The sequence below is a fragment of the Prionailurus bengalensis genome, chromosome B4 (assembly GCF_016509475.1).
Source record: "Prionailurus bengalensis isolate Pbe53 chromosome B4, Fcat_Pben_1.1_paternal_pri, whole genome shotgun sequence".
NCBI lineage: Eukaryota > Metazoa > Chordata > Mammalia > Carnivora > Felidae > Prionailurus > Prionailurus bengalensis.
In genome coordinates, this window is record NC_057358.1 from 132,329,550 (window position 1) to 132,351,650 (window position 22,101).

Sequence of the window (22,101 nt, forward strand, 5' to 3'; positions counted from 1 at the left end):
CTGGTTGGAGGAGGGAGTCAGTGAGAGGGAACCCAGCTCCACAGTTAAAGGGGAGGGCGCCAAGACAGGGACAGAGTCCAGGGCTTTAGACTGGGGATGGCCACTATGGTCAATAATTTCTGAAAGCCGGTGACTTGCCTAGGACAGGCCTCAGCACTTTGCCCCTGCTCATTTCCTCCTCTGCTCAGCCCCGCGAAGCAGGGACCATCAGCACGTGTCCTTGCAGGTAAGGAGCTAGACTCCAGGAGGTTCAGAAACCGGTCCAGGGTAAGGAGCCAGACTCCAGGAGGTTCAGAAACCGGTCTGGGATCGCACAGCAGAAGCGTGGGAGCCTGTGGACTCCTAGCTCCTGGTGAAAGGGAGGGGCCGGGTGGGGCACAGCCTCTGTTGGAGGCTGCTGTCCACAGCCCACCCTTAGGAACAGCTTTAGGGGAGACGGATAGAAGCTCCAGCCCATAAACCTTACTTTCCGATAGGAGAGAAGAACTCTGAAAAAATTAGGGGAGGTTACAAATACATGCGGGGTGTAAGTCTCCAGGTGCAGATATTGGGAGCAGTTGGGGGTTGGCACTTCCTAGGGCAGCATCGTTGGCAACCACTTCCCGAGTGCCTTTGGTGCCAGACAGCCCGTTGCTAATTCTCAGGATTCAAGTGTGTCATCGTCCCCTGCTCTGAGATGAAGGTGACACAGCTGGAAGGGACGGAGCCCAGGCTGAAACCTTGGGAATCATGAGGGGCAGGATTGGGTGTCAGTGATGTGGGTCCCCCTCTGCACCCCCACTGGCGCCGGAGGGGGTTGGAGTCACTATGTGGGACCGTTCTGCAGTGAAGGAGGACTTTTCATTTGTTTAATGTTTATTTTTGAGAGAAAGAGAGTGCAAGTGAAGGGCAGAGAGAGAGGGAGACACAGAATCCGAAGCAGGCTCCAGGCTCCGAGCTGTCAGCACAGAGCCCGACGTGGGGCTCAAACCCACGAGCTGTGAGATCATGACCTGAGTCAAAGTCGGATGCTCAACCAACTGAGCCACCCGGGAGCCCCAAGAAGGACTTTTATTTTGAGTGAAAAGGCAAATAAGCCATTGGTGGGTTTTGAGCAGAGGAGTGTGACGATCAATTTTTTTTTTTTTTTTTTTTAAATCCTCTGGCCAGATCCTCTGCCTTCTGTGTGGAGAAAACAGACTGAAGGGGGCCAGGCTGGGACAAGACAGGTGTCAGGAGAGAAGGTGAAGTGGTCAGATTCTGGACTGAATTGAAGGTGGCACCCACCAGTGTTTGGTGTTTTTCCTCGCCGAGGTGCTATATTCTTTCAAGTCCCTACCTTCCTTTTTTTAAGGTTTTATTTTTCAATAATCTCTACACCCAACAGGGGGCTTGCACTCATAGCTGAAGAGTTGCACACTGCACCGACCGAGCGAGCCAGGCACCCCCTCAAGTTCTTACCTTTCTAGTCAGATCCATCCTTCAGGTTCTGGTTAAAATTCTTCCTCCTTCGAAGCCTTTATTAACCAAATCTGCTACTTGGGGGACACCCAAAGAAATAGTACTGTCTACTTGACGGTATCCCTTGTGATCTACAGCAACTTCTGGGACTTTCTGGGCTGCGTGTCCGGTTAGGGGGAGCTGTTACTGAGGAGCTGCGCGAGAGCTCTGGGGGCCTGAGGGAGCAAGTGCAGGGTTAGGGGCAATCAGAGGAAGTGGTACAGTTTGAGGCCTCGCAAGGGGCCCCCACCTGCACTATCGCACAGATAGGGGCTGATGGGTATTTTTTACGGGAGGGGCTTCCAGCTTTTCTAGGATTCCCAAAGGGATCTATGCCCGTCCATTGACCCACATAAAGAACTGGTACCAATTTCAAATTCTGATGGGACAGAAACAGGAAAGACGGAAAGCGTGGACTCGAGGGATGGGGTAGGAGAGGACCTGGAGGCTGGGGTTCTAGAACACCCCATCTCCTTCTCCATCCGGGTGGCAGAGTCACTCTGTGCCTGCATGGGGCATCCACACTCACTCGTTAGCACCTGTACTTGTGTGTTACTCTTCGACGGTGACCGCTGGCCTGGCATCGTCCTCACCCTGTGTTCTTTGCTGATTCTGAGCAGTTCTCCTTGAAGCCTTCAGTGAAGACATCCTTCTCCGATCCTTCTTCTTCCTCTCCAGCAGCTCCTTGAACCTCTTGAGGTGGAGGAAGAAGGTCCTCCCCCCCTTTTTATCCCTGGTGGTTCTGCTTTTCTGCTTGTCTTTAAATTTTCTTCTATTGTGGCAAAATAACAAAATTTACCGTCGTAACCATTTTTAATTCTACAGCTCAGCAGTACTGAATACATCCATCGTGTGCCATCATCACCACCGTCCCATCTCCGGACACTTCAGCCTGTAAACTGAAACTCTATACCCATCAAACAGTCCGTGATTTCACTGTACCTTTAAATGTCTGATTCCACAGGATCCTGGCCTTTGTCTTCCCTTCTCACTCTGCCTTTTCTAGACCATCTCATCTGTTCCCAGGGCTCTGAACACTCTGCACGGCATGATTCCCTTTTTTCTTATCCCTTTGCAGAGATAAAATTACTCCCAAGGTTTTCTTTATTATTCTTAAACACAGGTGTTTTTTTAAAAATGTTTAACGTTTACTGTGGGAGAGATAGAGTGAGTGAGTACATGGGCAGAGAGAGAGGGGGAGAGAGAGAGAGATCAAGCAGGCTCCACACTGTCAGCACAGAGCCCAACGTGGGGCTCAAACTCAAGAACCGTGAGATCATGACCTGAGCCGAAATCAAGAGTTGGAAGCTTAACTGACTGAGCCACCCAGGTGCCCCACACAGATTTTTTTTTTTTTTAAATCATGTATTGTTCTTGTGAATATAAACAAAATTAGTTGGTTAAAGTTTTCCTAAAACTTCTCCACATTAGCATTACGACTTTCCAGTTGGAGGCACTAATGCCTGTACCTTCCACGTAAGATTGCCTTCTCTAGGGGTGCCTGGTTGGCTCAGTTGGTAGAGCATGCAACGCTTGATCTCAGGGTCATGAGTTCAAGCCCTAGGTTGGGTGTGGAGACTACTGAAAAAAAAAAAAAAAAAGATTGCCTTTGAGAGCGTTGGTCTTCCAGCATTTCCTAAAGAGCCCACAAGAGAATCAAAAGCCATTGGTACTGGGCTCTCAAGCTGCCCTTGCATTTACATAGTGCTAGCCAACTTTAAGTAATTTTAACATGCAAAAAAGCGTAATTCCTAAGTATCGATAATACAAAATGAAAATACCCATGCGAACACCACCCTGATCAAGAAATGGAATTTTCCCAGCACCCCAGAAGCCACTCCCCTGCCCCTTACCAAATATTCCCCCCTCTGAGCTAATCAAAGGGAATCACTAATCCTCACCATAGATTGGTTTTGCCTGTTTTTGAACTTTATGTAATGGAGTAATACAGTAAGCAGCCTTTTGAGACATAAAAGCTTTTTGTAGTCAGTGCTGCCCTTGCTCAAAGATGAAAGGGACCAAGGCCTGTTAGGGGAGGAAGTGCAAACCTACCTGCCCCTCATTATGTAAGCACGGGACAGAGGACAACATCGTGCATCAGACAGAGATTTGGACCGTCCAGTCCTGAGATTCTCTGATTCCGGGGTCAGCTGGCTAAAGTGTGTATCAAATTACTACCCTTGTATTTAAGGTGCAGCACATTATAAAAAGAAGTATTTAATCCATCATAAAGGCAAAAAATTAAAATATGGGTAACGCTTAAGGCTGGGGACATTGTGGGGAAAAGGACACTTCCATTTACAATTAGGTAAGTATGATCTAATTTTGAGGACGGTCAGCTAATACCTACCAAAATGCTAAATGTTCATACTTTTTGGCCTGCAAACTTCCTCCTAGAAATCTATCCTCAAGAAAGACTTCCAGCAACTCTGTACTGAGCCTCAACTTCCCCGTTTCTTTTTTTTTTTTTTTTTAAATTTTTTTTTTTCTCAACGTTTATTTATTTTTGGGACAGAGAGAGACAGAGCATGAACGGGGGAGGGGCAGAGAGAGAGGGAGACACAGAATCGGAAACAGGCTCCAGGCTCTGAGCCATCAGCCCAGAGCCTGACGCGGGGCTCGAACTCCCGGACCGCGAGATCGTGACCTGGCTGAAGTCAGACGCTTAACCGACTGCGCCACCCAGGCGCCCCAACTTCCCCGTTTCTTAAAACAGGGATGATGACAGTACATGGCTCAGTGGGTTGTTGAGCCAAGCAGATGAGTACACACACACACACACACACACACACACACACATTTAAATGTGTATTAAATGGTAACTCTTGCCTTTGTCTCAGTACATTGGTACTGTTCACTTGACGTTTTCACAACAGATCGATAAAACCTTCAAGTATCGAACTCCTACCAAAGAACACACCCCTCAGGGAAACGAAGCTGGATTTTTTGTTTGTCTCAGTGTGACCCCCTGGGAGCTTACTGAAGTGCAGGTTTCTGGGCCCACTCTAAATGAAAAGAATTACTGCGGAAGCACCGCGACCCTGTCCTTGAACAAGCTTCCCGGGTATTTCTTAGGAAGTCGCCGCCGCCTCCTTGGCCGAAAGCCGGTGGAGTCCGCCAGCCAGACGGTGTCGCTCTTCCCCGGCACTTCAGCCTCCGGCTCCCGGAAGAGCAGCTCTGTCCGCCGGGGAGGAGGTGGTGCTGCACTCGCCTCCTCTCTTCCGCTTCCGGTGTCCCCCTGCAGCCATGGCCGCCGCCGCTGCCGCTGGCGGCCCTGGGGCGCCCCTGTCCCCGGACGAATTGCTTCCGAAAGGCGATGCCGAGAAGACTGAGGAGGAGCTGGAGGAGGAAGACGACGAGGAGGTACTGGGGCCCTGCGGTGTGAGGCGGAGTGCAAGGTTACGGGCCGGGAGCGGCCCGCACGGGGGTGTGAGCTCCGCGTGCTGCGGGATCCGGGCGAAAGCGCGTCGCGGAGCCCGGAGAGGTCGGAGGGGAGGTGTCTTCTCCGGGAGGCGGGGTTAGGGCCCCCAGTGGGCCGGAGCGGGCTGCCCTAGCTCCAGGGGGTGGTTGCCATTGCTTCGATCGAGATCCGCGCCGCCTCCACCACAGCTAGATGAGACCCTGTCGGAGAGACTGTGGGGTCTGACGGAGATGTTCCCAGAGAGGGTCCGGTCCGCGGCTGGAGCCACTTTTGATCTCTCCGTCTTTGTGGCTCAAAAAATGTACAGGTAAGGTCCGAGGGCAAAGACGTTGGGGTGTGCCTGGGGTGACCGAAGTGCTGTGAATGAACATGGGCTTTGGAAGTAGCAGAGCGGGGCTGGAGGCCAACCTGCCACCTAGATCACTGAGTGAGTGACCTTGGACTGGTCTCTTAACCTTTCTTGATCTCCACGGACTCTTCCGTAAAGTGGCGATTCCGGTGGGGCAGGGTCGTTGTGAGGATCGTTTCACGTTACGTGAGGTAATTAATGTGTTGTAGAAGTAGCTTCGTAAGAACTCAGGAGGATGTTAGAACGGCTCTCGCTAGGTAAACAGCCGGCAGAACTGCCCGTCCTGTTTCTGGTCCGAGTGTGGTGCACGTGTTGGGGAAAGAACGTGCCTTTCAAAAACATTGGCGTGGGAGAGGTTTGGTTACTGGGCCGTTCTTGGTGAAGAAGAACACATCTGTGTTTGTGTCTTGCTGTCACGCTCACACCCCGTCTGCAGGTTTTCCAGGGCAGCCTTGTGGATTGGGACCACTTCCTTCATGATCCTGGTCCTTCCTGTTGTCTTCGAAACGGAGAAGTTGCAAATGGAGCAGCAGCAGCAACTGCAGCAGCGGCAGGTGAGCCCAGAGCCTTTGCCTGCGCCGCGGTGCAAGGTGTTGATTTTCCCCAAACCTGGGTAGACCCGTGGGTAGAGACTGGGATCCAGCCCACGCTCTTTTAGGTGCCCACGTGATCGGCAGTGTTTGCAGACCTCCTCTGCCCCGTCAGAGGGAAAATGCGATCCGGAGGCTCGTCCGGTGCCTTACACCTCTCCTTTTCTTTTCCAGATACTTCTAGGGCCCAACACAGGGCTCTCAGGCGGAATGCCAGGGGCTCTACCTTCACTTCCTGGAAAGCTCTAGATTGTTACTGCTCTATGACTTGTCTTGGTGGGACGAGTTTGAAAATTCAATAGTGTTGAACTGCTGATGATTTGGATTTTCTCTTTTCCTTTTTTTTTTTTTTTTTTTTAAACTTTGGCACATTGATTTATCTAAACCTGGAGAGAATTCTCCCCAGTGTGTCACGGAGACTCCCAACTTGCAGCTGTGCCCTCCACGCTGTCCCATTTCTTCTGTCCTCACTCTGATACCAGAGTGCAGCAATGCAGACGGTTACTCCAGCTCTGGCCATTTCCCCCCCTTTCACTAAATCACTAAATCACTCGTGACCGGAAGATCTCAACTATCTGATTGTGGCAAAGGAACCGATGCCACTGGGAAGGATGTACCCCTGACCATTTTTGTTTTTAAGCATGGAGATGTTGGGAAGGGACATGCACACAGTATGAAATACATAATGCCGTTACAGCTGCAGTGTAAAGCAGCCACTGTGAATTTCTGGGGTGGAAAGGAGGGAGGGCTGGGCAGCAGCTTCGACCACGGGATGGGGACTGTGGAGGGCAGAGAAGAGCTCATTTTCTCTGCCGGTTTTGGCTATTAGAGACCTGTGTGTGTGTGTCCAAAAAAGAAAAAAGTGCTCACTTTTTGTATTTAAATATTAAAAATGATTCCGACAGAAAGTGTCATCCATGTACTTGTGATACACACCTTGAGATCACGTCCTTCGACTGCCCCTTGCATTTTCTCTCCGAAGCTAACACCACTGTGTGACACTGTTTGACCCCTGAGGGCCAACGGTGGAAAACATGATCCAGTTTGGGCTAGGAACCTCTTTTTGTTGTTGTTGTTGTTAAAGATTTTATTTTTTAAGTAATCTCTACAGCCAACCAGGGGGAGCTTGAACTTAACCCCGAGATGAAGAGTCACATGGTCTTCTGACTGAGCCAGCCAGGTACCCCAGAAACCTCATAATAGTAATCTTTACCCTGAATTCAGGCAGTCGTGTTCAGATCCACCAGCAAAGGATCGGGTCCATGTATTTGTACGGTCTACAGTGATACACAGTTATAAAGGATTTGTAGGGAATGACCTACTACTAACTTCTGGTCTAGGAAGGGAATGGTGGCAAATAGAACTTTTTTAGTCCTTTTAAAAATAATTGCTGAGATGGGCTGATTATGAATTCCAACTATAGCCCTGCCTTTGAACCTTGCAGTTTTTGCATTCAACGTAAATTTTTATTAGCAACGTGCTAGTAACAATACTGAGCCTTTTATGTGTATTCTGTTTGTCAGAATGATGCTATATAATTTAGGGTGTAGTGGTAGTTCTGTTTTACAGAGGAGGAAGCAGTCACAGAGAGGTTGGATAATCTGTGCCGGACCGCACAGGAAACGATGGATCTGAATTCAAGTCTAACAGGCCCCCTCTGCTATGTGATCGTGATCTTGTTAACCAGAGAAAAACACTAGTCATTTGTCAGGGCTGGTAACAAAAACTTGTGCTTATTAGGATTCCTCAGATTGTGAAGCCTAGTTTTTGTAAATTGAAAAGTGCCTCGGGATCTTGAACCAAGTGGAGGGCATATTTTGTCTGGATTTTTGAGGGCAGAGGTTGGACCGAAGCACAAAACCACTCTGAGAGATGGCTGAGGATCGTAGTGAGTTTCTTCTGAAGCATCACGACACTAATGTTCACTTTTTTCCTTTACAGAATTACAAATTCAGGCAGACATAGAACACGTACGGAGTTTTCCATTTTTAATATTTGGTTAAACAAAATACATCTTTTGTAAACAAACCCAGCACAAGGCCAACAAAAAAAAGGAATAAAAGCAAGAAAAACAAAAAGCCTAGGGTTGCCCCTTATTGGGCATCAGGGTCAGGCCTGCCCCTTTCCTTAAAGGACATGGGGCTTTTTGCCCTTGGGCATCAGCATGGGTCCCTGTTCCTAAGCACCAGAATTGGATATGAACAGAGAAACCAGCCCTGAAACGTGTAAGCGTCTTTGCATATCCCATTGGCTCATGGACTCCAAGTGCACGGGGACTCCTTTGAAGTGCCATTTGCACAGGCCCAAGCAGATTGGTGGAGAGGAGTTCCCTCCTCCTCCTCCTCCCAGGAGATGGCTTACTATCACTGACAGTGCCCATGGACCCAAGGTCCTGCTCGTGACAGTCAGGTTGGCTGTAACTTCTGGCTGGTGGTGGTTGGAATGTCATTGTGCAGGGGTAAGGAGCTCCCTGTGGTGCCAAGCAGGTCTGGTGTGGAAAATGGTGCAGAAGAGACTGCAGCCAGTTGCCGAGAGGGTGTAATGCAGTAGCCGCTTGGTGGCCTCTGTTACTCAGCATAAAAAACGGCCTTGTTGGATTGAAGATACATGTGCAGAAAAAGTGCTGGTGTAAACATGCACTCCAGTCACAGTGGGGAGAAAGCCTCAGCTTCGTCCTGTCAAGCCTGCTCAGTCTTGACGCGCAAGCCCCAGGCTGGCTTTGCCGCTGGAGAGGCGTGTGGCCAGCGGGGCAGCTCTCAGACCTGCCAAGACCGTCGACGTGTAAGCGGCAGACAGGCCATCCCCGCCCGCCCACCCGCCTCGAGGCAACTACGACCACTTTGGTGACGCGCTATGTGGTACACTTCCCCTCCTTCTCTTCTGTTTTCCAAAGTTACAGGAGAAAAGTGGCCTACAACTATTTCAAGAGGTAGGGGGTAGGTCAACTTTCAGTTGACGTGTAAAGGAAACTAAAGACATGACAGATCCAGGTCCTCTAACATGATGCACATAAACACCCAACTTGAGGGCTCGGATTCTTGTCACTATAGGGACTCAGCCTGGGACTTCTACCAGTTCTAGCTGCTCTTAGTCTCTGAGAAGCTTGTCTTCACAATACTTTCCTCACCCAGCTGTGTCTCAAACTAGTGGAATTTGCTATCAAAAGCAGACTTGTTGTTTCCTGACTTTGCCAGGGTGTGTCAACTGGGAAAACTGCCCTTCTGCCTGTCTTGTGCCCAGAGCCCCCTAAATCAATGTAGTGAAGCGGCAGGGACAATGCTGGAGCGAGGCGGACAGGCCCCCCCGGGCCTGCCCCAGTCTGGCTTCCGCCACGTCCTCTTAGGTATCTAGCTCACCCTGTCACACTAGAATATTGCAGGCCTCGACCACCCGGCGTGGAACACTAGAGAACTTTTCATTATAAGACTCCAAGGATGGCCGTTGACCACCCTTAAAAATGGGGGTAATGGGTGGCATTAGGGGTTGGAGACGGCATGCTGTACCACTGCTGGCGTTTTGGAGATGGTTTCCTGAGAGGCCCTTCTGCTCTGGGTCCGTCAAGCCAGTCGCGTGGGCTTTGCGTGTACTAGGTCTTCAGACCCACTGGTTGCCAGGAAAGGGGAAGTGGAGGCAGCATCTCCAGGTGAGTCACAGCAGCAGTGAACTCCAGCAGAGCCTCTGTCAAGTTCTCGTGGGAATGGGGAAAATAAGCTGGGACCCACCTTCCTTTCTCCTCTCTGAAATAAAACAAGGGTCTTCCAGAGCTGGCCCTAAGCACACAGAGCTCCTACCTTCCTTTCCCAGGAATGAGTAACGCTGGTTGCTTCTCGTAACAGTCCACACATCTGTCCTATTGCACTGTCAAATCTGAAGGGAAAACCCAGTGAGATGTTTGGGGAAGTGGCAGGGGCAGACCCGCTGTATAGGCCACAGCACGTTACAGACGATTTCGGGGCTGAGGTGAGGGAAGGATGGGTAGAACTGCGTTACACATCAGCCCTCCAACTCTGATGGGCCTCCACCTCTTCTGGTACCACCAGCAGGAGTTCACAGTTCTTTCCTCGCAAGTGATGTTTTAGAAATTTCCTGTGGGAACAACGGGTAGATGAAAGAGAAGATGAAATGCCGGTAAAACTGCAAATTCCAGCCTCAGGGCCATGTGTTCACCGGTGACCTCCTCAGCTATACCCTCGGCAGGCCCCAAACTCTCGAGTAGGGATCTGTTCTTGCAGCTTCAGCAACTGGCTACCCCTCGATCTGGCCACTTAATTTCCAAGCTGAATTTTCACTCATTCTCATATAGAACTGCCAAACTATCGGGGCACCTGGGTGGCTCAGTCGGTTAAGCATCTGACTGTGGCTCTCGCAGTTGGTGAGTTCGAGCCCTGCATCAGGCTCTGTGCTGACAGCTCAGAGCCTGGAGCCTCTTCGGATTGTGTGTGTGTGTGTGTGTGTGTGTGTGTGTGTGTGTGTGTGTCTCTCTCTCTCTGTCTCTCTCTGCCCCTCACCCACTTGCATTCTGTCTTTCTCTCAAAAATATTTAGGGGCGCCTGGGTGGCGCAGTTGGTTAAGCGTCCGACTTCAGCCAGGTCACGATCTCGCGGTCCGTGAGTTCGAGCCCCGCGTCAGGCTCTGGGCTGATGGCTCGGAGCCTGGAGCCTGTTTCCGATTCTGTGTCTCCCTCTCTCTCTGCCCCTCCCCCGTTCATGCTCTGTCTCTCTCTGTCCCAAAAATAAATAAACGTTGAAAAAAAAAATTTAGAAGAAAAAAAAATATTTAAAAATAAAATAAAATAAAAGTTTCTTCTTCGGTCTCTGGGAAATTTAGCCCTCTCTGGCCTGAATGTCTGTCTTCCTCCCTCTGAACTGGCAGCTTTACCATCAGTTGTCTGAGTACAGACAGAGAATGCTACAATGCCAGTCCTACCAGACCAGAGGGTCAGCATGCCGGGGGCTGGGGCTTCTCTACCAAAGGGACTTCCCGTCCTCATGGGCCATCAAAGATTTAGGTGTTTCAAGCCCAAGACCCTGTGATTCTAACCAAGGCGGGGAGAGGATCCCAGGAGCTAGGAATTTCATCTCCTTCGTCGAGTAAAAAGAAAAAAAAAGAAAGACAGGCTCAACTTCCCCAACACACCAACGGAAGGAGCCCAGCACGTTCCCAGCAGGTACCTGAGCTCGCTCTCGCCTCCAATCCACTCGGGCATCTTCAGTTTGGAGTCGAGGTTGTAGTAGGCACCTCCCACCTCTCGAACACAGATCCAGTGCTGCCTTTTGAGAGGCAACTTCAGCGGACCCCAGCACAGGCTGGAGGGCAGGTTCATGATGAAGCCCATGACGTTAGTGAGAGCAATGGCACTGACATCCCTGCGGAGGAAGAGCGGCGTCAGGCTCCGAGGCTGTCCACGCCCCAAGGTCCCCCCGGGAGCACCTCCCCACGCGTGCCCGAGTGACAGTCCTCATCGGGTCAAGCCTGGTTCGGGTTACCTGCGCTTGTCCCACCAGACAGCTTCGTAGCCTTTGGTCTGAAGTGCTGCCATAATGACGTTCACATCGTAGTTCCCGTTTCCTAACATGCTCTTCTTGTGGGGCGTCACCATGGTGTTCGGAGACAGCCTGCACGCGTGCAAGGAGCCGGGCTGAGACTCGTGGGCACGGCCGCCCGACCTCCTGCCCCACACGCCCCGGACACCTTCCAGCGTCCAGCGCAGCGCGCCCCCGCAAGGCCTGTTCCCCCCACTCAGGTACAAGGTAACTCAATACTTTACCGACGTATTTTACAGTCGGGCCTCCTACTGCACTAGGGATTGCCTTTCTTCTTATGCAAAACATTAATTCAGTGGTGCCAGGGCCTAGCTGTCTGTCATCCAGAAAGTCACTGGACACAGACTGTACTCTTATGACGGAGTCTCATTTGTGAAGCCCCTGGCCTATCCCTGTCTGCGGCCTTCTTCACTGCAGACCTTCCTGCTTTAATACAGCCATTTTTTTTTAAGCATTAGAAAATAGTAATTGATATTTTCATTTGCGTGGATAGTATTTTTTGCTACTCTTGTTTTTTTACAGTTTAAATGCTTTCTATTTAAGGCTTGCACACTTGGTAATCATTAATCCTTAAATACTCCACGGGCTACAGGAGCCCAGGCATGAAACAAAAATGTATGAACCGGGGCCACGCGTAAAGCACTAAGAACTAATAAGGCCTGTATTAAACTGGCATGTCTGAGCCACCTAAAGCATTTCAAATATACGTGTCTGGTTGTGTAAGTACTTGAATAAAAAAAAATTTTTTTTAAGCTTATTTATTTTGAGAGAGAGCGCATAAGCAAGGGAGGGGCAGAGAGAGAGAGAGGGAGAGAGAGAATTCCAAGCAGGCTCTGCACGGTCAGTGTAGAGCCCAGCACAGGGCTGTATCTCCTAAACTGTGAGATCATGACCTGAGCTGAGATCAAGAGCTGGAAGCTTAACCGACTGAGCCACCCAGGCGCCTCTGGAATAAAAAAAGTTTTTAAAAACTGAAACACAAAGAATCAACTGAAAACAATGTCTGTGCCAAACAAAACTCAATTGTGGTCCATGCGCCCACCCCGCTCTGGGCCATTTTTGGCTGAGCCTCATTAGCTACTCCTTTGTCTCCAGCAAGGTCAGCTCCGAAGGCACTTCCAGTCCTATTATTTGGTTTTCACAAGCTTGTCAGGCCGGGACTTGAGGAAAGGCCTTCTTGAAGGAAGGGCTGGATTCCTTTTGCCTGGCTGTGAAGGGAAGTGTGAGCTTCTTGGGAACGAACGTGGAGGGCAGTATCCAGGAGGCTGCTAAGGGCCAGCTCCAGAGAAGAACCAGGGCTCGAGGGCAACCATGAACACTCAAGAACTCTTACAAAGTTGCTTTTTTTTTTTTTTTTAAGCTTCTCTGTACACGGTGACCACACTGATATTTTTCAAACATAAAACATTCCTCCCACTGCTTAAACCTTCCAATGGTTCCCAAAGCACTTAAATACAACCTAAATGATTTGCTTTCTAGGCAAGGCCCTCAAGACACTGCTGGCCTCATCCCTATCGCTGGGCACAAAGACCTTCTCTCTGCTACTTAAACACACAAAACACCTTCTCACCCGAGGGCCGTTGCACGTGCTCCCTGTTTCTACCACACTCACTGTTCTGCTGTCTGGAATGCTCTTTCCCTCGGTCTGCACTTGGTTTGCTCCTTATTATTTGGGTCTCAAGTGTTAGTGCCTTAGAGGCCTTTTCTGACCACCCCAACCTTCAGTTTCTTCCAGGCACCAGCTCTTACCCCACCTGCTTTAATCACAGCCCCTGTCGCTACCAGACCCGTCTGGTTTTCCACACTAGAATGACAGGTTTCTCCATCCCGTTAGGGCTACCCCACCAGGACCCAAGGGGTGCCTGGCACATAACAGGTGCTCAAGGAGTGTTTATTGAAACATTCACCATGTTTATCTTGTTGCTCTCTTTCTCGGGAAACTTTCGTAGCAGACCCTTCCAAAGAGCTTGTGTGCTTGTTCTCCAGAGCCAGCATAGAAGAGGGCTGGAGGACACTAACCTTCACTCTGCAACCAGATTGCATCTTACCATCATAACAACTACTACTTATTGAAAAATTTCGTGCCATGCCGTCCAATGCTAGATCCTTTCATATGTATCTCACTTAATTTTCACCAGAAACCCATGAGGCTGTAAGTTATTCCCATTTTATAGGTTAAAAAACTGAAGTTTGGTGATTTAAAATGACTGGCCTGTAATCGCTGATCTTATAAGTGACAGCACTAGGATTCGATCGTGCTTGGGTTTGTCTGACTCCGGTGCTGTGCTTCCCGTCTTGTGTCGAGGAGCCAAGAATCACAGTGGGTGGTGGTAGCCGGCTGATAAGAGGAAGAGCTGGCACACCCTGGGGTCTGGGGCTAAAATGCAGCTTAAAAGGACAAAGGCCCTCAGTAGGCTCTTGCATTAAAATAAAAAAGCATATGGAAGCAAGCCTAGCTCCAGGTATATCAAGCTCCTACCCTTCCACCGATTTTCCAGTAGCTTCTCCCTACTTTCAGTGAAGTCTCTTGCCAGGAGATGCGTGAAGGCTCCAACAAGGAAACTTCCAGGTCTTCTGCCTTGTTCACCATTTTACTCCCTACCAAAACTTACAGCCACGCTTTCCCGAGGGTGCTCCCAGAGGATCACAGAAGGTGTTCAATACAATAACGGCTGAATGAATCAGGTAAAAAGGTTTCCTGCAGGAATTCCTAGAGCCCCGAATACGCTAATACTTACCTTGAGTCTTGAGGAGACAGGGTACATTGCGGTTCCCAAACATATCTGACCACACATTTTTTTGAGGTGCACCTTACAGGAGTTTCCTAGGGTCTCCTTGTCCCATACATTCTATCTCCGATTCCAACCTTCTCCTGTCTATTCCCATTGTCTCTCCCTGAACTGGAGCCTCCTTGCTCCATATCTGGGCTTTTGAAACAGGTTCCTAAATTGATCTCACTTCCAAACTCTCCTTCCACCAAGTCCCTTATATGTTCCTGCCACATTCACCAAGGTACGATGTTCTTACTTTCATGTAAGAACTGCCCGCTGGCTAACTCCAACCCTCCCGGCCCTACGGGGCCTGCTGTTCCTTTGGGTTTAGCGCACTTCAAACACCACGACCACACGGCCTCTATTCTCTCATCGTATTTCCTGTTCCAAACCAAATCCTAAAGCTTCTTCAAGGTCAACCTCACATCCTACCTTTGCCACGGAATCTTTCCTGGCTCCTGTGTAGCAGAAAATACAGGGAGATGGGGAGGACTACACATTATCCTAGCAACCAGCACCGGGACTAGTCGTTTGAGATTTAATCTCCATGCCTCTTAGCGTATCTGTAACAATGGGAACAATTCCCATTTTACAAGACCATTAGAGAATTCCGTTGTCTTATACATGTCCAACCAAACAGCAAATTCCTGAAGCAAAGGGGATGGCTCTGCTACTCTGCAGCCCTCACAGCTAAGCAGTGGCAACTGAGTAAACATGTGTCGCCCAGATGATCAATACAGGAAATGCTGAGAATGGCTTCCACCTCATTCCCAGGGTGGTCATTTGAATACGCGGGGTCTGTCCAGTGTGCCCATTATATCAGTACTTGTTTTTACTTTAACGATAATCAAATGCCCACTGCGTCAGCTACTCTTATGAGGTTTCCCTCTTAATCCTTCCAATAGTCCTGAGAGGTTAATCTCACAGTGTGAATAAGGGAGTGGTACAGCTAAGATCCAACCCCTTCCCCTAAGACTACGCTCAGCAGTGTCCTGGATAGTTCAACACACTGGTCCCACTGAACTCCCTCGCATCCTGTTCTGTGATTGTTTTCTGGAGACTCCTTGGCAAACTCTTGCTCAGGATGGCCTTAATGACTCGGACAGAAGTTCTGGACTATAAAGCAAGCCTCTCACTTCTGTCCTCACAGCCACAGGTTAGAGCCATGAGATCTGAAGTGATCTGTAAGTGAGAAGACAGGCTCTTGCCAGGTCTCACTAATGCCTAGGCCCTCAGCTGAGTTCCTGGTCCTCCCTGGAGGTTACCACTGTGTCTGGCTATGGTGGTGAGTTCAGATTTTAACAACAACAACAACAACAACAAAAAGATGTGGAAACATTCATGAAGATTCCTTTCTCTCCTAATTATGACTTTCCTTTTTACCAGGTCTGAAGAAATGTGCCATTAGAAAATAGGGTTCAGGAGAACTTCATGATGTGTCTTTATTTTATTTTTTCTTTTCAACGTTTTTATTTTAATTTTGGGACAGAGAGAGACAGAGCATGAACGGGGGAGGGGCAGAGAGAGGGAGACACAGAATCGGAAACAGGCTCCAGGCTCTGAGCCATCGAACTCACGGACCGTGGGCTCGGACTCACGGACCGTGAGATCATGACCTGGCTGAAGTCGGAGGCTTAACTGACTGCGCCACCCAGGCGCCCCAGGTGTCTTTAAATCATTAAATACATAAAGCACAGATCACAAGGCCAGGCACATAGATGTACTCTGCAGGTACTGGCGATGATGATGTGTTTGCCTGGCCCTTAGACAAGACAATTTCAATCTCTGCAGGCTAACATTCAACGCCATTTCTGAATTTACCACCACCACACCTTTAAATGTGGCCCCTTCCACCTGCTCAGGGACATTTTACTGGGGAGGCTGGATTTCTTTGTGGTAGAAAACGCTGGCTGTTCACCAATATCTAAAATCTCTTTGTCCCTTCCAGCTTGCATTAGATCTTTTGAGCAGTATCAGCCTGGTTTCTATTTAGATTTTAACAGCTATTTCACCTGGGGAAGGGATGCATAGCTAGCTGCAAGAACATTTAATCACTGAAAAATTGAGGAGAGTCTTGTGAGGATGGTTCGAGGCCTGAGGATTTTCTTTTTTTTTTTTTTAACGTTTATTTATTTATTTATTATTATTTTTTTTTAATTTTTTTTTTCAACGTTTATTTATTTTTGGGACAGAGAGAGACAGAGCATGAACGGGGGAGGGGCAGAGAGAGAGGGAGACACAGAATCGGAAACAGGCTCCAGGCTCTGAGCCATCAGCCCAGAGCCCGACGCGGGGCTCAAACTCGCGGACCGCGAGATCGTGACCTGGCTGAAGTCGGACGCTTAACCGACTGCGCCATCCAGGCGCCCCACGTTTATTTATTTTTGAGACAGAGAGAGACAGAGCATGAACGGGGGAGGGTCAGAGAGAGGGAGACACAGAATCTGAAACAGGCTCCAGGCTCTGAGCTGTCAGCACAGAGCCCGACGCGAGGCTCGAACTCATGAACTGTGAGATCGTGACCTGAGCCGAAGTCGGCCGCCTAACCGACTGAGCCACCCAGGCGCCCCGGCCTGAGGATTTTCCAAGTAACTCTGCAAGGCTGCCGCTCTATCATTTCACTTCCCAATCTTTCCTTTTTCAACGCAGAGGAACACATACGATGAAACGTTCGGGATCAGACATCCACATCTGAATACATGCACCACGCCACCTGCCCAGTTTCTGAGCTTTTCTCCAATTTCACATGTTGAAAACTGATCCTTTTCAGAGCAACGACCTCTTTTGCCATCACTGCAGCGGTTACCACGATCTTCAAATCCTGGGCTCTGCCACCTTGACTCCTCTCTTCCCCATCCCCAGGTTCCTGCTGAGCCACTAGCTTTAGTTCTAAGTCCCTGCTCATTTCTATTCCAAACATGAGTCATCTCAAGTCCCATAACTGTACTGAAACTCCACCCTGCCTTTGTATTTCTTTTTTTATCTGGCTAAAAGCGAACTGCTCCGATGAACTTCCTCTCAACAAACAGCACTCATCAAAATTTTTTCTCCCATTTCTCCCAGCCATCAGCCACATCTTCAAACAGGGACAGAACTTTGTAATTTGAAATTATCTGGTTAAACCTGCCAACATTACTACTGTTTCCGTTAAGACCCAAACAGATCCTCTTTTCCCCTCCGTTTAAACGGCTCTAAATCCCTCGGGTTTTAACTTCATTTGAGTCTGTTCTCAAGGCCTGGTCAGTGTATGGCTCTGGGATGTACTTAGCGGCTGAGTCCTGTTCAACTTGTTTTCTCTACAGTGCCCAGCAGCGCTAGGCTGGCTGCAGGCAGCTCGTAAATCCTCGTTTATACAATTCTATTGCCTCTCCCTCATCTCGTCTCCCCTCCCTCTGATCCCTTTCACACTTTGTTTCTATTTATCCACACCAAATCTTTCCACCTAAAATACACAGAATTCCACCTCTGGAGTGGGAACAGAGTGTATTTTCTTACGTACTGGTTTGCTATTACTTTGAGATGGATCCTTACACCGTGCTGACAGGAAACTGGGGAGGCTGGTACAAATTTGCAAAAAGCTTTAATAGCCAGGAACAGAACTCTGGTTCCACGCGAGCGTTTAGCAAATATTTCGCATTCTTTCATTCAGGGAAAACACAACTGAAAGAGTCCTGCAACTACCCGCAAACTGCTTATAATCATCACCCATATCTTTGGGCCCAGGCCCAACATACTAGCAGGGTGAATGGATGCAGATGATAGAACTACTCGGACATGCCTTTCCAGGAGACTCAGAAAGCGGCGGAGCAGATGTCCTGCTGTGTCCATCCAGACACTGCAGAACGAATTCTCAACCCCTTTTGATAAAAACAATTTTAGAACATCAAAGTAGACAGAGAAAGAGCTGAATTTCTATCACCCTGTCAGGTAACATGTTGCAAAGTGGGTAAAAAAAAAAAAAAAAAAAAAAAAAGGCCATCTAGAATGAAGGGGAAAGGGGAAGAGATCTAGCGTCCATTTCAAAGCACAGCTTTGCTACTTGGAAGCTATTTGAACAAATTACCTGACCTTTCTGCCTGTTTCTCTCTCCATAAAAGAGAGACAGTAAAATGACTACTGGGGAGTGGTATACAAAGCAATGCACAAAGAGCACCCAGGCCAGCACATGGCCTCATGGGAAAACTGGGCACGGTGTAGAGCTGAGCACCCTGCTTATAAAACCCACAACATCCCACCTCTGATGGCAGGTGACTGAGCGTGTACAGATCTCGTCCCCTCTCCAGACTGTAAACCCTCAGACCAGGGCTTGAGAGGCATTATAGCACAGTGGTCAACAGCACAGACACTAACCTGAATTCAAACTTGGCCCCATCTGTTGTTGTTACCTAAGGCAAATTACTGAACTCCTCTGAGCCCTGTTTGTACCCATAAAATGGAAATAACACAAATTGCACGGGATTGCTGAGGACATCGCACGAGGTGACACAACGGAGGGTCCTAGCACTATGCCCCGCCTACCGTAAGTGCTCAATAAACGATAGTGATTATTATTTTTCCCATTTCTGTGTCCCTTACATCTGCTAACAGCATCTAGCTAATTAATACGTTGGTTTGAAGGCTTACCTAGCGGAGACACTGCCCCACCCACAGAAATGCAGAAATAGCAAACAGTGTAAAAATGGCAAGGAGAAGGAGTCCCCTACCTCTGGAAAATCTCTTGCAGCGTTTCCCGGGTGAAGGCGTTGCTGTCCTGGAAGACGTTATTGAGGGCATGCAGGGCACAAAGCTCCCTGCGCTGTTTCTCATGGTAGATTTGTGGGGGTGCTGCCTGGGGCAGCTCTACAGATTCAGATTTGGCCTTGTCTCCTTTCCATGGCACGCAACTCATGTTTTCGTTTTAGGCTCCAGAGAGGGCTGAAAACACCCCACCCTTCTTCCCTCCAGAGGAAGAATGTAAGTAAGCTGCTCAGTCTTTCCAGGATTCCTGAGGTCCACCTTATTTTCTGATGTCCATGATTTATGCTTGGTCACGGAGAGAAGAGGTTGGAATCAAAAGGAAAAGAAAATCCACCTTTTCTCTTTTCAATAGGAAGATCACTTTTGGATTTAGTGTTATTTCGCCACCACTGTCAAAGTGCAGAATTTTTTCAAAAATCATAGGAAATCTAAGACCTTGCTTCCCTCCTCCCACCCTCCCCTCCAAACACCCCCGACGATTTTCTTGCTGTATTTTCCTCTCTGCAAATGCCAGCCAGGCCTCAATGCAGGAGGACCGAACGGAATTGGTCACATCGCTCCTTTTCTTCCATTTCTTTCGAACCGCAACGCCACCGACTCGGGAGACAAGGCCTAGGTGGTGGGTAAAACGCAAAATTCGAGCAGCTAGCGAGGGCAGGCCAGCGTGGGATCGCGGGCGGTGCTGGGGCCTCGTAGGCGGCTCTCCATCCCCTCGGGTGCGGTGGGGCCCCGCAGGGCGCGGGCCGAGGCGGGGGCGGCTCCCTCCGAACCCGCGGACTCTCACCCTCTCGCCGCGGCCCTGCGGAGGAGACAACTCGGGTCAGCTCCGGCGGTCGGGCGGGCGGCCTCGGAGAACCAGGCTGGCGGGCTCAGCCGCGGGGCGGGTCCGGCCCCAGCCCGAGGGAAGGTCCTGCGCAGCGACCGGCAGGCCCGCGAGGGGTGGGGTCGGGCCCACCCCGCTTCGCCGCCCACACCCCCACCTCCCTGCCCGTCACGTGAGTGCAAGGCGACACGCCCTCCCGCCGCTGCCCCTCCTCGCACCGCCCGTCGCCCCCTCACCGCTACTGGCCGCCACCTGACGCTGCGGGCCGCCACCTGGGCCGCGCTCGGGCGGGCGGGCAAGCGCGCGCACCTGAGCCCGACGTCAGCAGCCCTCGCCGGGCGCGTGCTCCGGAAACGCCCTCCTGCGCCGTCCCCGCTCCCGCCCGCCGCGGCGTCACCTATGACGTCAGCCAGTCGTCAGGCGGCGCCGGCTCCACGGCCCCGGCTGCCACGGGTCGGCCGAGTGGGTGTGGGCAGCGTGGGGCGGCCTAGGGACAGTAGGGCCAGGGGGTGCGGCCGCTGCCGCCACTAGAGCTGGTGCGCGGCTCCCGGTTCCCGGGCTGGGTAGGGCGGGGCGGCCTGCCGGAGTCTCGCCTCGACGCCCGCCGCTCCCCACCCCTCCCCTGGCGTCGGCGACGTTCCGGGGCGGCGACCCGGCCTGCGGCTGCACTTTGCGGCTCTCCCCGCCCTTTCCCCTCTCTGGGCCAGGCTTCTCGAGCGGAGTGCTTTCGAGAACCTGCACTAGCTCCTCCTGCGTTGACCGTTCTATGTTTGTCTAGCGCGCTGTTCACCAGGTGATTTCAAAGAACCTTACTGATGCGGCCGGGCGTAAATTGTCTTGGTTAGTGGGCCCGCCGCCCCCCACTTCCTTGGGAGCGCTGAGGGTAAGTGCCTCGCCCGGAGTCACGTTTCAAGTGAAAGAGAACCCGATTTCAGTGCCTTGGTGTCGAATTTCGGTGCAATACACTGAGACCACTGTCCTCGCACCCTCGCCCCCTTCCCCCCCCTCCCGCCCCCCCTCCCATCTTACGGGGGTTGACACAGAATCCTCTCTGGGTTTTCTCAAGGTGTTTTGTGTGTCAAGCAGGTAAACTCCCTGTCTTGCGTGAACTTTCCCCCCCCCCTTACCTAACTTCTAGGTCATGTGGAAGGCGTCATCCACCCTAGTTGCCCTTCTTCGGGATTTTAGTTCAGGGAATTGGAAAAACAATAAAAAATCATGCAATTCATTTCATTTTTTAAAAAGATTTTTAAATGTTTATTTATTTTAAGGCTTATTTATTTTGAGAGAGAGAGAGAATCCCAAGCAGGCTTCTCGCTGTCAGTGCAAAGCCGGATGTAGGGCTCCATCTCCCAAACCGGGAGGCCATAACCTGAGCCCAAGTGGGGACACTTAACCAACTGAGCCACCCAGGCACACCAATTTGTTTCTTTCTTTAGCCCTGCTACAACAGTGACACCATTACATTCACCACAGTTGCTACTTTAACACAAGCTTGCGTGCTTACCACGTGGTTGGGAGTCCTACCCTAATCCAGACAACTTTTAAATTATCTTAATTTTTTGTAATTTGTCAACCACCTAAGAGTTGCAGTTCTGTTTTCATAAGATTAGTTAATGGAGGCTTGCAAGCACTGTTCTAAGTGGTTACCATATGCTAATTTATTTTCTGCTAACTGTGCCTTGAGGTAGCTGCTTCATTTTTTTTTTTTTTTAAGAGGAGACAGCTCAGGCTCAGAGAGGTTAATTAACTTGTTGGAGGTCACACAGCTAAGTAGTGGACCCAGGATCGAACCTAGGTTCTACCCTGTCTTCAGAAAGAGGATGTAAAAATGGGTAGGGAATTCCCTTCCCCAAATGTCGTTGTAGATTTCTCTATTCAAGTAAAGAAGCACCTTCTCTTGAGAATATTTTTTCTGGGCAAGCACTATAGTGAGGAGGACGTGTGTTTTAGTGTACCAATAGATGTCAGCACATTCTGAACTTGAATTCTTTCTGGAAGAGCCAGTTGGTAAGATGCTAAATCCCAATTATTCTAGATTACTAACGCTTGATATTTGGCTTTTTGGCAAAATCAAGATTTTAACGTTTTTAACTACCTCATAGAGTAATAGGTAGGATAGTTGCGAGCAATGTAGCCAGAACAAGAGAAGAAAAAACGCATTTGAAGAGCTGTTATCAAGACCTTTGGAGTTGAATGACTTCTGGTTCCAGATTCCCAGCTGTTTGTGCACATAAGACTTGATTGTAAAAAAAAAAAAAAAAAAAAAAAAGAGGGGGGTGGGGGCAGTCTGGGTGGCTCGGTTGGTTAAGTGTCAGACTTCGGCTGGGGTCATGATCTCACGGTCCATGAGTTGGAGCCCTGTGTCGGGCTCTGTGCGGACAGCTC

General features: G+C 49.9%; 2 protein-coding genes across 3 annotated transcripts; one reads left to right on the plus strand and one right to left on the minus strand.

Annotated features, from left to right (window-relative positions):
- Window positions 1-4,686: 4,686 nt before the first annotated feature.
- TOMM22 (translocase of outer mitochondrial membrane 22) lies at window positions 4,687-6,743 on the plus strand. The gene is made up of 4 exons (XM_043562600.1): window positions 4,687-4,842; window positions 5,089-5,207; window positions 5,686-5,803; window positions 6,014-6,743. Exons 1-4 carry the CDS (start codon window positions 4,726-4,728, stop codon window positions 6,086-6,088), a joined length of 429 nt encoding a protein of 142 aa, XP_043418535.1. The 5' UTR covers window positions 4,687-4,725; the 3' UTR covers window positions 6,089-6,743.
- Window positions 6,744-7,810: 1,067 nt separating this feature from the next.
- JOSD1 (Josephin domain containing 1) lies at window positions 7,811-21,736 on the minus strand. 2 transcript variants are annotated; one of them, XM_043562599.1, is made up of 5 exons: window positions 20,023-21,736; window positions 18,857-19,689; window positions 11,326-11,454; window positions 11,011-11,205; window positions 7,811-9,925 (listed from the first exon to the last, which is right to left on the minus strand). In XM_043562599.1, the coding sequence occupies exons 2-5, from the start codon at window positions 19,039-19,041 to the stop codon at window positions 9,826-9,828; spliced, it is 609 nt and encodes a 202-aa protein (XP_043418534.1). In that variant the 5' UTR covers window positions 19,042-19,689; window positions 20,023-21,736; the 3' UTR covers window positions 7,811-9,825. The 2 variants fall into 2 exon arrangements, with proteins under 2 accessions (XP_043418534.1, XP_043418533.1); XM_043562598.1 differs by having other exon boundaries at window positions 19,950-21,736.
- Window positions 21,737-22,101: the final 365 nt, after the last annotated feature.

Coding starts and splice junctions, on each gene's coding strand:
- TOMM22 (XM_043562600.1), top strand. CDS start 4,726: ATGGCCGCCGCCGCTGCCGCTGGCGGCCCTGGGGCGCCCCTGTCCCCG. Junction 5,208..5,685: donor GTGGCTCAAAAAATGTACAG/GTAAGGTCCGAG, acceptor CCCCGTCTGCAG/GTTTTCCAGGGCAGCCTTGT. Junction 5,804..6,013: donor AGCAACTGCAGCAGCGGCAG/GTGAGCCCAGAG, acceptor TTTCTTTTCCAG/ATACTTCTAGGGCCCAACAC.
- JOSD1 (XM_043562599.1), bottom strand. CDS start 19,041: ATGAGTTGCGTGCCATGGAAAGGAGACAAGGCCAAATCTGAATCTGTA. Junction 11,455..18,856: donor CTGCAAGAGATTTTCCAGAG/GTAGGGGACTCC, acceptor GCACGCGTGCAG/GCTGTCTCCGAACACCATGG. Junction 9,926..11,010: donor GGAGGCGAGAGCGAGCTCAG/GTACCTGCTGGG, acceptor TTGTTCCCACAG/GAAATTTCTAAAACATCACT.